Source organism: Nicotiana tomentosiformis, chromosome 7, assembly GCF_000390325.3.
Source record: "Nicotiana tomentosiformis chromosome 7, ASM39032v3, whole genome shotgun sequence".
NCBI classification, from domain to species: domain Eukaryota; kingdom Viridiplantae; phylum Streptophyta; class Magnoliopsida; order Solanales; family Solanaceae; genus Nicotiana; species Nicotiana tomentosiformis.
In genome coordinates, this window is record NC_090818.1 from 8,467,521 (window position 1) to 8,483,877 (window position 16,357).

General features: G+C 39.0%; 1 protein-coding gene across 1 annotated transcript; it reads right to left on the reverse strand.

The window, feature by feature from the left end:
* Positions 1–14,754: 14,754 nt before the first annotated feature.
* LOC138895226 (uncharacterized) lies at positions 14,755–15,339 on the reverse strand. The gene is made up of 2 exons (XM_070179893.1): positions 15,159–15,339; positions 14,755–15,065 (listed from the first exon to the last, which is right to left on the reverse strand). Exons 1-2 carry the CDS (start codon positions 15,337–15,339, stop codon positions 14,755–14,757), a joined length of 492 nt encoding a protein of 163 aa, XP_070035994.1.
* Positions 15,340–16,357: the final 1,018 nt, after the last annotated feature.

Below are 16,357 nucleotides of genomic sequence, written 5' to 3' on the forward strand. Positions count from 1 at the left end.
TGTTAAATGCAGATTTCAATAACATGGCATGCTTGCGGACTTCATGCCCCGATCCTAAAACGCTGTCAGACTTCGAAATAATGAATCAAGAATCAGAATGCAATGAAGATAGGTTTAAGGAAATAAAATAAAGAATCGGAATAGCTAAAGGAAAATTGGCTTTAGGTTGGAAAGGTCCATACATTGCACAAGAGTGCTGCCAAAAGAGAGCGGTGTACTTGGGACACATCGAAGAAAATGTCCCTGAAACAACTGTCAATGTAGATGCAGTCAAAAGGTACTATGTTGGATCCTCTATATAGCATTAATATTCTCCGGTTGGGATGAAGAAGGCTTTCTTTCTCACTATCCAAACATTTAACCCTTTGCAAATCCTTTTGAGCCGGTTCCCATTCTTTGATCACCCTCATTGGAACCCGGAAGTCATTATTGAAAAATAAAATGAATGAAAAAAGAAGAAAAAAAATGAAAAGAGAAAAAGAAACATACAAAAAAAAGGAAGAAAAGACAAAGAAAATGAAATGAAAAAGAAAAGAGAAAAAAGGAAAGGAAAAAGAAAGAGAAGAAACCAAAACAGAAAAGAAAACCAAAGCAAAAGAGAATCAAAAACAAAGTTCTCGTCCTTGAACTACGTTCGACTTGATTCCGAAAGGATACGTAGGCAGCCTCTCTCTGGGGTTCAGTCACACCAAAACAAAAATCTAAATTCCCCCAAAATTGAAACTGGGGCAGATGTTATGATGGTTTGGCGATGGTTTTGTCTGAAAGGTTCCAAAGTTGTAATTCAATCCAAATCTTTTTTACCCAAATCCTTTTCAAGTCCTTCTGATCAATCGGCAGAGAGATTCAAAATGGGAGGATACAGTTGCTCGGATCTGATACAACAAAATGAGAGAAATAAAATAGGAGAGTCTTATCGGTGAAAACCTCGAAGGCACCATAAGGCGATGGTAAGCAGAAAAATCGAAAATGAGAGAGTTTTGTTAGTGAAAACTCACAAAGAGCACTATAAGGCGATGGTGAGAAGAGAAATAAGAGAGGCCAGCTGGTGAAAACCCGCAAAGGGTGCCACTGATCGAAAAGAGGATCCTCACAGTCACTGGCATCGACACAGTCCTAGGCAAAGTTTCTCAGTCTCAAGGCAAGAGTTGTGATGAATTTTTGAGAGTTGGACGATTTACATAGATCAGGCATCTAGTCCAAGAGGCATTTTATGTTCATTGAAGTCCGTATACACTCCAGATAAGTCCTTCTTTCTTTTCCCCGAAAGGGATACCTCTTGTCTAAATTCATTTGTCCATTCGATTGTTTGCTTTTCTTTGAATCCTTTTCGGTTTAACTCTGTTCCGAAACTAAGACAATGAAAGGAAGGCAGGACTGATTTACAGGGTTCTCACTTGATACAAGCCAGTATGCAAAAGAAAAGGCACCCAATCTCGGCAGGGGCATCAAGTCGACTCTAACTGGCCATGTTGGTCGATGTTTCGAGATCAAAAACTGCTGAAAGAGGAAATTCAAAGTCAAATGCCCACAAAGGCAAAATAAAAGTTGAAAAGGTTAAGTTCCACGTGACTAACCATCATGGAAAAGTCTGGAAAAGCCAGAGGTTCTCCGAGGTTAGAAATGCAATCGATATTCAGGAAACAACCAGTTGCAACTGAAAGGGTCGAGACCAAGTGACTGAAACAATCAAGGCCACAAAAACCAACCACCGTTTCAAATTGACAAATTGTTCTTTGTTTGAAAAAACAGGAAACAACTACAATCCAAAAACAACCTTGCAAGAAGCAGGTGCAACCAAAACTAAATTGCGCAAAGGCTAGAAATAGTTTTGCAGCAACTACTCCAAAAGGGAAGTCTCCTCCAAAACTTCTTTCCTGCATTTACTCATTCTCTGAAATAAAAAAGAAAAAAAATGATGATGAAAAAAAAAAAAAGTTCAAAATCACGGTAGTATAGGGTCTCCACTCCCTAGTATGATTTTCCAACATAGGGTCTCCACTCCCTAGTTGATGATTATTTTAGACATATGGTCTCTACTCCCTAGTCGCTTTTCCAACATAGGGTCTCCACTCCCTAGTTGATATATTTAGACATAGGGTCTCCACTCCCTAGTCGCTTTTCCAACATAGAGTCTCCACTCCCTAGTTGATAATTTTTAGGCATAGGGTCTTCACTCCCTAGTCACTTTTCCAACATAGGGTCTCCACTCCCTAGTTGATGATTTTTGGACACAGGGTCTCCACTCCCTAGTCTCTTTTCCAACATAAGGTCTCCACTCCATAGTCTCTTTTCCAACATAGGGTCTCCACTCCCTAGTTGATGATTTTTTGACATAGGGTCTCCACTCCCTAGTCACTTTTCCAACATAGGGTATTCAATCCCTAGTTGATGATTTTTCGACATAGGGTCTCTACTCCCTAGTCTCTTTTCCAACATAGGGTCTCCACTCCCTAGTTGATGTTATTTTGGACATAGGGTCTCCACTTCCTAGTCTCTTTTCCATCATAGGGTCTCCACTCCCTAGTTGATTTTATTTTAGACATAGGGTCTCTACTCCCTAGTCTCTTTTCCAACATAGGGTCTACATTCCCTAGTTGATGTTATTTTAGACATAGGGTCTCCACTCCCTAGTTGATGTTATTTTAGATATAGGGTATCCACTCCCTAGTCTCCTTTCCAAAATAGGGTCTCCACTCCCTAGTTGATGTTATTTTAGACATAGGGTCTCCACTCCCTGGTCTCCTTTCCAACATAGGTTCTCCACTCCCTGGTCTCCTTTCCAACATAGGGTCTCCACTCCCTAGTTGAAGTTATTTAGACACCGTCTCCACACCCTACTCGTTTTTCCAACATAGGGTCTCCACTCCCTAGTTGATGATATTTTAGACATAGGGTCTCCACTCCCTAGTCTCTTTTTATTTTAGACATAGGGTCTCCACTCCCTATTCTCTTTTTAATTTAGACATAGGGTTTCTACTCCCTAGTCTCTTTTCCAACATAGGGTCTCCACTCCCTAGTTGAAGTTATTTAGACATAGGGTCTCCACACCCTAGTCTTTTTTCCAACATAGGGTCTCCACTCCCTAGTTGATAATTTTTAGACATAGGGTCTCCACTCCCTAGTTGATGATTTTTAGACATAGGGTCTCCACTCCCTAGTCTGATTTTCCAACATAGGGTCTCCACTCCCTAGTTGATATTTTTAGGCATAGGTTCTCCACTCCCTAGTCTCTTTTCCAACATAGGGTCTCCACTCCCTAGCTGATGATTTTTAAACATAGGGTTTCTACTCTCTAGTCTACTTTTCCAATATAGGGTCTCCACTCCCTAGTTGATGTTTTCAGACATAGGGTCTCCACTCCCTAGTCGCTTTTCCAACATAGGGTCTCCACTCCCTAGTTGATGTTTTAGACATAGGGTCTCCACTCCTTAGTCGCTTTTTCCAACATAGGGTCTCCACTCCCTAGTTGATTTTATTTTAGACATAGGGTCTCCACTCCCTAGTCTCCTTTCCAACATAGAGTATTCGCCCCCTAGTTGATTTGATCTTAAATGCAGGGTACACCACTCCCTGATATATTTTCCAATATAGGGTATCCCATTCCCTGGCTACATTTTTCCAACATAAGGTACATCAATCCTTAGTTGAGACATACTTTTGACAATAAAGGAACACCATCCAAAAAAAAAAGAAGGTCTTTTTAGGGGTACACCACTCCTGACCTTTTATTGCTTTCAATAAAGAAGTAGATTAGAATTTTGTTACAATAACTCACGAAATTTTCCCAGTGCAAACTGGGGCAAAGAATTTCGTTCGTTTGTTTGTTTTGGTGTCTGAGTAGGTTTTACCTCGAGGCACAGGGTTCGAGATGACCAAAAGAAGAAGTCTCAATTTAGAATAAAAGAAAAAAAATAAGCGAATCCAAAATGCAACAGCAGTTGAAAAGATGTGGAATGCTCAAGACATGACTGAAGCCACGAGCATTGGAGTCCCGGTTTGATTAGAAGAATCTATAGAGTAATGAACTGGAACCCACAACTAGTGAGAATCAAGGTGTAGATCAGAGTCTGCATGAAGAACCAGTCAAGACTCAAGATCAAGTTTCAGAAGACTCATAGATAGGAATCTTGTAACTCATAACTCATAGGCTTATTTAGTTTCTTTCTATTTTTTTTATTTTTTATTTTATATAATAGCAGGACAGCGGACCGGAGCCTCGACGGAACCTCACCCGACTCCTCAACTCATTATTCCACCATTCTCCTTGAACTACACGCGACTTGATTCCCCTATAACCCGAGATATGTAGGTTGTCCAAAACCAGGACTCAGTTGCACTTTATCTTTTATTTCTTTTCCTTTTGAATAATGGTTTGGTCAAATATTAGTCACATGGTTCACCTAGTCTTTGTCTAAAAACTCTTCATGTTTCTAAGCAAAGAGAGGCAGCTGTGAGCACCTAATTTTTGACTATATTTGAATTTTTATCACCTTCTACTATGTAAATATTTTCAGAAATTTAATACATATATATATTTTTTAGCTTTGTTACATTTTTTTTATATAGGGTAAAAATTAATAATAATTTAAAAGGTCAATTATTACTATTAGTATTATTTTTATTTTTATATTTATTTTTAAATAAAATGAATTAAAAAATCGAAAATAAATAAATTTATTATTATTATTATTATTATTTATTTATTATTTTTTTAAATTTCGAATGGGAATTAAAAAAATATTAAAAGTATAAATATAAAATTAAAAAGTAAAAGTAAAAGTAGGTAGAAATTGTTTAATAAAAAAAAGTAAAAGAAAGTGGAAAATTTAAAAAAATAAAAGTAAAAGAATGTGGAAATTTTAAAAAATGAAAAGTAAAATAAAGTTGGAATTAAAAAATAAAAGTAAGGTTATCTGATTTTTTTTAAATAAAGGTAAAAGTAAGTGAAAATTAAAAAAAAAGTAAAGTAAAAAAAGTGGGAAATAAAAAAAGAAAAGTAAAAAAAGTGGGATTTTAAATATATTAAAAGTAAAAAAAAGTGAGAAATTAAAAAATAAAAGTAAAGGAAAGTGGGGAATTATTTTTTAAAAAAATATAAGAAAAATAGGAACTGGAAATTCTTTTTAATTAAAAAAATAAAAATAAAAAAAATCTGAAAATTCTGAAACTTTTTCTATAAATAGAAGAGAAATGTGAAGAAAAAAAGGGGGAGAGAAGGAGAAAAAAAGGAGGGAGGAGAGAAAAGAAAAAAGAGAGGGGAGGGATTTGGAGAAAAAATATTTTTGCTTCTTCTACGTTAAGAAAAATTCTATTCATGTCATTCTTTCGAAACAAAACTACTAGTTTCACCACCCCAAAGCCACCAGCCCTTGACCACTTTTGTGCCATCAATAACCCAAAAAATAAAAGCTCCAAATATAGCCTCTAAATCGTCAGTTTTGCAAGGTCGATTGAGGTTGCAAGTTGAGATTTTTCGCTCGGGTTTTCCGCAGTCCGAAGGGTCCAGTTGAGAGCTATCTGATCATTGAGTGGTTGTAATTTAAATCCACAGTCATTAATACAAAGGTTCACTTCTCTTTCTATTTTTTTTCCATTAATGTTCTGGGTCACTCTGTTTTAATTTAACCTTGAGTATGATATGGTCGAGTTTGTATCTGAGTGTGCTAAGATTAATTTGTTCTCATGTTGAATATTTGTTAAGATTAATTTATTGTCCTTTTTGGTAGATCATATGGTTAATCTTATTGATGAATATGTAGTAATTTGTTACTTTTCTTGTTTATTCAATGAAGCAATGACTTTCCATTTTAGCATGCTTTAGTTTCATTTTGATCTCATATCTTAGTGACTAAATTGCTTCTGCCCGTATCTATCTATTCCTACCATAAATTTAGTCTAGTTTCAAATATTGATTAGCAGTAAAATTATAAGAGATTAGGTTGGGCCATGATTGGTGTAAGACTTTAATTGGACTTCCCCGACGTATTTATGGGCTAATTGTTGCCCAGGACCAAAAACTAATAAGCAGTCACAAGCTAGCCAATTTTTCCGTAATTAAGTTACTTCATTTCCTCCACAATAATATCCATACCTCATGACCTTACAATAATCTCAAAATTAATAATTGAATAATATTCGAACATTGTAGCTTACTTTAGTCGCGATTAATAACAAATCATCGTGAATGTGGGTACGGTTCTCGTGGCATAGTCATGATATGTAAACCCCAATTCAAGTGCGCGTTTCACGCGACTTGACCATAATTTCAAATAATAATAAAAATAAACATGTTGTAAATCGCGAGTACGTTTCACGTGGTGCGGTTTGCAATGTGTACCAAAACGACAAGTGTACGACATCGTAGCTTGTTCAAATAAATTCCATAAATACTAAAAGCGGTTAAGCAAATAATTAAAAGTGGTCAAAAGGTAAAATTCACAATAGGTTTTAAACATGTAATGAATCAGATAATTAGGCCAAGTATTAATTGTTAAGCGACCGTGCTAAAACCACGAAATTCGGGAGTTCCTCATACCTTCTCCCGGGTTAACAGAATTCCTTACCCGGTCTTCTGTGTTCGCAGACCATAAATATAGTCAAATTTCCTCGATTTAGGATTTAAAATAAACCGGTGACTTGGGACACCATAAATTATTCCATGTGACGCCTCTGAAAAATTAAATAAATAATCTTATTTCTAATAATGTCACTTAAATTGGAAAAACTCTCCTATCCCCCGGGAAAAAGGAGGTGTGACACCCTCGCACCTGCGGAAGAGCTTCCGTTTCTACGCTCACACAGGTGTGGAAAATGCATCGCACCTGCGACCTTTGCCCTTCTCACTCCAGGCCGCATCTGCGACCATTTTGTCGCTTTGACGGTCTCGCACCTGCGACCATTTCCATCGCAGGTGCGATGGTACCAGAACTGGAAAAATTCCAGAATTCCTTCAAGCACAATTTTGGTCCGTTTAACCATACGAAACTCGCTCGAGGCCCTCGGGACCTCAACCAATTATACCAACATGTCCCAAAATACAATACAAACTTAGTCGAGGCTTCAAACCACATCAAACAATGCCGAAATTATGAATCGCACATCGAATCGAATTATAAGTTTTTCAAATCTTCCAACTTCTATATTTTGCGCCGAAACATATTAAATCAATCCGGAATGACTTCAAATTTTGCACACAAGTCATAAATGACGTAACGGAGCTATTCCAATTTTCAAAATCGAAATCCGACCTTGTTATCAAAAATTCAACCTTCGGTAGGACTTTCCAAAAATCTTCTATTTTCCAACTTTCGCCAAAATGCGTCGAATCATCTTACGGACTTCTAAATCCAAATCTGAACATATGCCTAAGTCCGAAATCATCATAAAAATCTATTGACATCATAAAAATTCTATTCCGTGGTCGTTTTCTCAAAAGTCAACTCTCCGGTTAACTCTTTCCATTTAAGCTTCTAAATAAGAATTGTTCTTTTAATTAAATTTCGAATCTTCCGAAAATCAAACTCGACCACACCCACGGGTCATAATACATATTACGAAACTTCTCGAGACCTTAAGTCATTGAACGGAGCATTAATTCTTAAAATGACAAGTCAGGTCGTTACACTCTCCACCTCTTAAACATACGTTCGTCCTCGAACGTACTAAGAATTATTCTGAGGTTACCAAATTGATGATTTTACTTTTACACATATACTCACGGTTGATCCCACGTTACCACATTTGAGATAAGCCTGACAACTCCATCTCTATTGAGATTATTTATTTTATCCATATTTGTAAATTTTAAGACCAATTTCTTACACTCCAAATATTTTCAAAAGGCATGATTTTACAACAACACATGGTATTAGTCTCAACTAGCTATAGCAACTCATGCCTACGCACACATTAACTTTCTTGATAGTGTTGAAGTACTTTAAAATTTTTCTGGGGTGTTACATTCTCCCCCGCTTAGGATCATTCGCCCCCAAACACATATCATAACTTATCTCTTCTTTTGCAAGTCTCAATCCCCCAAATTTTACTAACTCCCAAATTTTTCAGAAACTTCGGCAGAGTCTCCCCTATAATTGGGCCTATCCACCTGCCAGAGTAACACCAAAATAACTCCTAACAACACATCCACAACCCAACAAAATACCACAAGGTATATATCAATAACACTAATCTCAACATTACAAGCACTACATTATCATAATGATATCACGACATGAAGCACATCATATGTATGCTCATCACCACATCTCCGGTCTTAAAAGTTGTTCATGATTAATTCCAACATCCTCAATTAATCTCATTTTAACCAATATCTCGTTTCGAATTTTCACTAAACTGACAACAAAATGTGAGGCATGAAGACCTCATAACTATTTACCCGACTTAACAAGTCACATTTAACGCCACCTGGGCACTCACCTCATAGGCTAAAACTCAATAATTACAGCATAATTATGGCACAGAAACACATAAAGGAATTATCACATAAGCCTATCAGGCATAGCTCCCTATTAATACTATAGTTCAAATTAATCTTCACAAAGGGAGAATTTAAACTCATAAATATTTTACCACAAAGACCTCGTCCTTATATAACTTCCACCATGGCTTGTAGCCCCATTTAAATATTTCACATCATATAAAAATGCGAGGATCTCGTTTTCAACTCCAAATCACAAGTATTTTGCACATTGTGCCAACTGAAATTTTAATTTCCTTTCTTTCTTATTTTCAATAAATTTCTAAACATTTTTCATAACACATAATGAACCCTCATATCGGTAGGGCATATAATTCATAAAATTGGAATCAATTATTCCGAAACACATCAAACCTACTGTAATGAATAATAAAAATTACTTTTGGACTTATAGCCGTCAATGGTGCCCAAAAATAAAAATGACGGACACGGGCTCACATCTTCAGATCTCCCAACAGGGATAAACATATAAGTGGGTCACAAAACTACGAAGCTCACCCATAAGTTGTCACGACCCAATTTCACCTATAGGTCGTAATGGTGCCCAACACTATAGCTAGGCAAGCCAACTAATAAATTAAACATATATTGATTAAACTTTTAATCCAAAAAAATAATAAAATACCAAATTCTACCAATGTGTGTACCAAGACCTGGTGTCACAAGTGTATGAGCATCTAGTAGGTTATACAAAACTCCAAATACTGTCTGAAATGAAATAGACAGAATGTAAATATAAGAAGAGACATTCATAGCTGCAGAACGGTTCAGAAAGGCAACTCACCACTATGCCTCGGGATGACGTAGATATGTGATGATAGGTCCTCCACTAGTACCTGTCTCAGATCCTGCACAAAAAGTGCAGCAAGTGTAGTATGAGTACGTAAACAACGTGTACCCAATAAGTATCAAGCCTAATCTCGAAGTAGTAGAGACGAGATGGACGACTTTGACACTCACTATGGGTCAATAATAAAAATTGAAATAAAACTAGAATATCTAAATCAGCATGATTCACAGAATTTACAATAATTTATTTAACCAGCAGAAATAATTAAATTCCTTCAAATGCAACAATTCTCAATATATTAATTAAATTCCTTTAATTCCAATAAATTTCCAATTTATCAATTAGCTTCACAAGCTGAAATAAATTATCAATGTATCGTATAATTATTATTATTAAGCACGATTTCTGTCGAGGTCATACGACCCGATCCAGAGTATTGTGTACACTGCCGAGGGACGTGCGGCACGATCCATAGATGCATCTATCCTGCCGAGGCGTTCGGCCCGATCCACAAGAAAAGACGACATTTTCTTATGTACCTCCGGAATAAGAGTATTTATTGTAAAATTTATTCGAGCGGATAACAATTTATTTTGACAATTAATTAATCTAAACAAAATTTAAGCATATGAAAATTTCATCTTTTACTACCTTTCATGACATACATCAAATAATTTAATTAATAAAAAATACAATTTACACAAGTAATTCATGCTTTGAGTCCTAAACTACCCAGACTTTAGCATTAATAGTAGCTACGCACGGACTCTCATCACCTCATGCGTACGTAACCCCCGCAATTAGCAACAATTATTTAATTTAATCACCTATGGGGTAAATTTCCCCCTCATAAGATTAGACAAGAGACTTACATCAATTTGCTCCAATTTAATCCACTAAAAGGCCCTTTCCTCGATTATCCAACTTTGATTGACTCGAATCTAACCAAAAATAATTCGATACAATCACTAAAATTTATCGAAATTAATTCTATAAGAAAATACTACATTTTCAATAAAAATCCCAAAATTAATTAAATATTTGCCTGTGGGGCCCACATCTCGGAATCTGGCGAACGTTACGAAATCCGACAACCCATTCAAGTACGAGTCCAACCATACCAATTTCACTCATATCCGACTCCGGATTGACACTGAAATCTCAAAAATTCGTTTCTATGAGATTTGTAAAATTTTGCCAAATTTCTATCTCAAAACACTAATTAAATGGTGAAAATAATGATATATTCGTGTATATTGATAAAATCCGAGTTGGAATCACTTACCCCAATGTCTTTTCTTGAAAATCTGTCAAAAGTCGCCTCTGCTCAAGCTCAAGTTCGTCAAAAATGGCAAATGGGACGAATGCCCCTGTTTTTTATAACTTACAAATCTGTCCAGTCCGATCAGGGAGCTCGATCAGGGAGTCCGATCAGGGAGCTCGAACAGGGAGCTCGATTAGGGAGTCTGGTCATGGGAGCTTGATCATGGGAGCTCGATTAGGGAGTCCGATCATGGGCCTCGATCTTGGGCTCGATCACAACCCAGAATTTCCAGCATAAGAGAAAAATTGCAGTAGCTGTTTAAGTCTAATTTTTGATTCGTTAACCCTCCGAAACTCACCCGAGGCCCTCAGGATCTCAGCCAAATATACCAACAAGTCCTAAAACATCATACGAACTTATTGGGAACCTCAAATCACATTAAACAACGCTAAAACCATGAATTATGCTCCAATTCAAGCTTAATGAAACTTAAAATTTCCAACTTCTATATTCGAAGTCGAAACCTATCAAATCAAGTCCGTTTGACCTCAAATTTTGCACACAAGTCATAAATGACATAACGGAGCTATGAAAATATTCGAAACTTTATTCCGACTCCGGTATCAAAAGGTCAACTCCCCGGTCAAACTTCCAAACTTAAATTCTTGTTTTAGCCATTTTAAGCCTAATTTCACTACGGACTTCCAAATAAAATTCCGATCATGCTCCTAAGTCCAATATCACCATACGGAGCTGTTGGAATCATCAAAATTCTATTCCGGGGTCGTTTGCACATAATTCGAAATCCGATCACTATTTGAACTTAAACTTTTACGTTTTCATCAAAATTCTATATCTCGGGCTATGGACATCGGAATTTGATTCCGGGCATATGCCCAAGTCCCAAATCATGATACGGACCTAACGGAACTATCAAAACACTGATCCGAGTCCGTTTGCTCAAAATGTTGACCAAAGTCAACTCAGTTGTGTTTTAAAGCTCTAATTCACATTTTAAATCCATTTTCACATAAAAACTTTCCGAAAAATTTTACGGACTACACACGCAAGCCGAGTAATGATAAATAGTTCTTTTCGAGGTCTTAGAACGTAGAATTAATTATTAAGTTTAAAGATGACATTTTGGGCCATCACATTCTTCACCTCTAAAACAAACGTTCGTCCTCGAACGAGTTTAGAATTATACCTGAAGTGCTGAATAAGTGTGGATATCTGCTCCGCATGTTTTCCTCGGCCTCCCAAGTCGCTTCCTCGACTGGTTGGCCCCTCTACTGGACTTTTACTGCAGAAATCCTCTTGGACCTCAACTGGCGAACCTGTTTATCAACAATGGGAACTTGCTCCTCTTCATAACCCAAGCTATTATCTAGCTAAACTGTGCTGAAGTCTAACATGTGTGATAGGTCGGCATGATACTTCCGGAGCATAGATACATGGAAAACCGGATGAACTCCCTATAGGCTGGGAGGCAATGCAAGCTCATAAGCAACCTCCCCAACTCGTCTCAACACCTTAAATGGGCCTATAAACATTGGGCTCAACTTGCCCTTCTTCCCGAATCTCATGATTCCCTTCATCGGTGAAACCTTCAAGAGAACTTTTTCACCCATCATAAATGATAAATCTCGCGCTTTCTGATCCGCATAACTCTTCTGTCTGGACTGTGCTATACGAAGTCGCTCCTAAATCAACTTTACCTTTTCCAAGGCATCTTTCACCAAATCAGTACCATATAACTTAGACTCACCAGGCTCAAACCATCCAATGGGCGAACAACATCGCCGACCATACAAAGCCTCAAATGGAACCAACTCGATGCTGGATTGGTAATTGTTGTTATAAGCAAACTCGGCCAAAGGCAAGGAACGATCCCACTGACCTCCAAAGTCAATCACACATGCCCTGAGCATATCCTCCAAAATCTGAATTGTGTGCTCTGATTGCCCGTCGGTCTGCGGATGAAAAGCTGTGCTGAGCTCTACACGGGTCCCCAACTCACTCTGTACTGCTCTCCAGAAATGTGAAGTAAACTGAGGACCTCTATCTGATATGATGGAAATTGGCACACCGTGCAACCGAACTATCTCCTGAATTTAAATTTGGGCCAACCTCTCTGAAGTATACGTAGTCACAACCGGAATGAAATGTGCTGACTTGGTCAACCTATCGACAATGACCCAAACTACATCAAACTTCCGCAAGGTCCGCGGCAACCCAACTACAAAGTCCATAGTGATGTGTTCCCATTTCCACTCCGGTATAGTCATCTGCTGAAGTAGGCCACCTGGCCTCTGGTGCTCATATTAACTTGCTGACAATTTAGACACCTAGCTACATGCTCAACAATGTCCTTTTACATTCACTGCCACTAATAATGCTGCCTCAAATCACGATACATCTTCGTAACACCCGGATGAATAGAATACCTGGAACTGTGTGCCTCCTCTAGGATCTTTTTCCTTAGTCCATCCACATTAGGAACACATAGACGACCTTGGAGTTGCAGAACACCATCCGCACCAATAGTAACTTCCTTGGCACCACCTCGTAGTACCGTTTCTCGAAGAAACATCAAGTGTGGGTCATCATATTGGCGAGCCTTGATCTGCTCAAATAGTGAAGATTGGGCAACAACACATGCAAGAACTCGACTGGGCTCTAAAATATCTAGCCTCACAAGTCTGTTAGCCAAGAACTGAATATCCGAAGCCAACGGCCTCTCCTCTACTGAAATGAAAGCCAAACTACCCATACTCTCCGCCTTTCTACTCAAGGCGACTGCAACCACATTTGCTTTGCCCGGATGATATGGGATAGTAATATCATAATCTTTCAGTAACTCCATCCATCTGCGCTGCCTCAAATTTAGGTCCCTCTACTTGAACAAATGCTGCAAACTACGATGATCGGTGTAAACTTCACAAGACACCCCATAAAGATAATGCCTCCAAATCTTAAGAGCGTGAACAATCACAACTAACTCCAAATCATGTACCGGATAATTCTTTTCGTGGGGCTTCAGCTGACGTGAAGCATATGCAATAACTCGCCTTTTCTGCATCAATACACAACCCAAACCAATATGTGAAGCATCACAATACACTGTATACATCCTCGAACTGGAAGGCAACACTAATACTAGTGCTGTAGTCAATGATGTCTTGAGCTTCTGGAAGCTCACCTCACAATCATCGGACCATCGAAACGGAGCACCCTTCTGGGTTAATTTGGTCAAAGGTGCTGAAATAGATGAAAAACCTTCCACAAACCGACGATTATAAAATGCTAAACCCAGAAAACTCCTGATCTCAGTCGCCAAATGGGACGATGTCAATTCTGAACTACCTCAATCTTTTTGGGATCAACCTTAATGCCCTCACCCGATACAATATGCCCAAAACATACTACAGACTCTAGCCAAAACTCACATTTAGAGAACTTAGCATATAGCTTTTGTTCCCGCAACGTCTGAAGCACCACTCTCATATGCTGCTCGTGCTCCTCCTTACTGCACGAGCAGATCAAGATGTCATCAATGAATAGAATGACAAACAAATCAATATATGGCCTGAATACCATGTTCATCAAATCCATAAATACTGTCGGGGCATTAGTTAATCCGAAGGACATCACCAGAAACTCATAATTACCATATCTAGTCCGAAAAGCAGTCTTCGGAACATCCGAATCCGGAATCTTCAACTGATGGCACCCCGACCTCAAGTCGATCTTAGAGAACACCCTATCACCCTGCAACTGGTCAAAAAGATCATCAATACGCGGCAACAGGTACTTGTTCTTAATAGTGACTTTGTTCAATTGGCGATAATCAATAAACATCCGTATTGTTCCATCCTTCTTCTTCACAAATAATACCGGTGCACCCCAAGGCGATACACTCGGTCTGACGAACCCTTTGGCTAGTAACTCCTCGATTTGGTCCTTCAATTCTTTCAATTATTTTGGAGCCATGTGATATGGTGGGATAGATATAGGTTGGGTATCTGGAGCCAAGTTAATACAGAAGTCAATATCACGAGCAGATGGCATACCTGGAAGATCTGAAGGAAATACATCGGAGAACTCCCGAACTACATACACTGAATCAATAGCCGGAGTCTCTGCAGTAGTAACCCGAACATAGGCTAGATAAGCCAAACAACCCTTCTCAACCATGTGCTAAGCCTTTATAAAATAAATAATCCGATTAAATGAATTAACAGACGAACCCTTCCACTCCAGTTTAGGCAATGCTAGAATAGCCAAGGTAACAGTCTTAGCATGGCAATCTAGAATAGCATGATATGGAGATAACCAGTCCATGCATAGAATAATTACAAAATCGACCATCTCAAGCAATAGGAGATCTGCTCTAGTTTCATAACCATAGAATGTAATAATACATGACCGGTAGATCCGGTTCACAACAACAGAATCACCCACAGGAGTGGACACATAAACAAATGTACTCAAGGACTCACAAGAAGCACCTAGGAATAGAGCAAATAGAGATGACACATATGAATATGTGGATCATGGATCAAATAATACTGAGGCATCCTTCCCACAAACAGAAATAATACCTGTAATCACAGCATCTAAGGCCTCTGCATCTGGTCTGGCCAAAAAAGCATAGAACCGAGATGGAGCACCAATTGGCTGGCCTCCACCCGGCTGACCTCCACCTCTAGGACGACCTCTACTCACCTGTAATCCACCTCTAGGTGGTCGGACGATTGGTTGAGCAACTGGGGTGGTAATCATAGGTTGTTGACCCTGCTGCACTGGTCTACCCCGTATCCTAGGGCAGAATCTTTGTATGTGACTGGAATACCTGCACTCGTAACAACTCTACGGTGCAATAAGTCGCTGACTAGAAGTCTGGCCCTAGGGACCTGAATACCCACCAGAAGAACCCTGAATAGCTGGTGGGCGATAAGAACTCTCTTGTATAGCACTGAAATATGGTCGTACTGGAGCATCTCGAGGAGGCAGTGGTGCTGGATATGGGGGCCTGCTGGACTGCCCTCTCACGAATTGACCTCTGCCCCCAGACGGAGCACCTCTGAACTCTCTAGAATACCTAAACCGCTTATCTCTCATACCCTGCTCTCGGCTTCGCTGACGTACACCCTCAATCCTATGGGCTATCTCCACTACTAGCTCATAAGAAGTACCCATCTCAACCTCTCGAGCCATAGTGGCCTGAATGCCAGTATGTAAACCCGCAACAAACCTCCGCACTCTCTCCGCCTCAGTAGGGAGTATCATAAGTGCATGGCGAGATAACTCAGAAAACCTCGCCTCATAATTGGTCACTAACATCTAAACCTGCTGGAGTTGCTCAAACTGAAACCTTAACTCTTCCCTCTAGGAGGGTGCAATATACCTGTCCAGGAAGATACGGGTGAACATGTCCCAAGTTATGGGAGGAGAATCTACTCGTCTGCCAAGAACATAAGACTGCCAACATCTACGGGCTCTGCCCTCTAGCTGAAAAGTAGCAAAGTCTACCCCATGAGACTCCAATATCCTCATGTTATACAGTCTATTCTTGCACCGATCAATGAAATATTGGGGATCCTCATGTCACTTACCCCCAAAGACAGGAGGATGTAGTCTAGTCGATCTGTCCAATAGTTTCTACGGATCAGCTGCTACAGCTGGCCTGGGCTCAGGTGTAGCTGCTGCCACTGGCTGGACTCCACCCACGGGTAGTGCACCCTGGATCTGATATACAGCAGCTGCTTGTACATGAGCCTGTGCGGTAGGGGTCTGTGCT

Coding starts and splice junctions, on each gene's coding strand:
- LOC138895226 (XM_070179893.1), bottom strand. CDS start 15,339: ATGATTACCACCCCAGTTGCTCAACCAATCGTCCGACCACCTAGAGGT. Junction 15,066..15,158: donor CTTAGATGCTGTGATTACAG/GTATTATTTCTG, acceptor CTCTATTCCTAG/GTGCTTCTTGTGAGTCCTTG.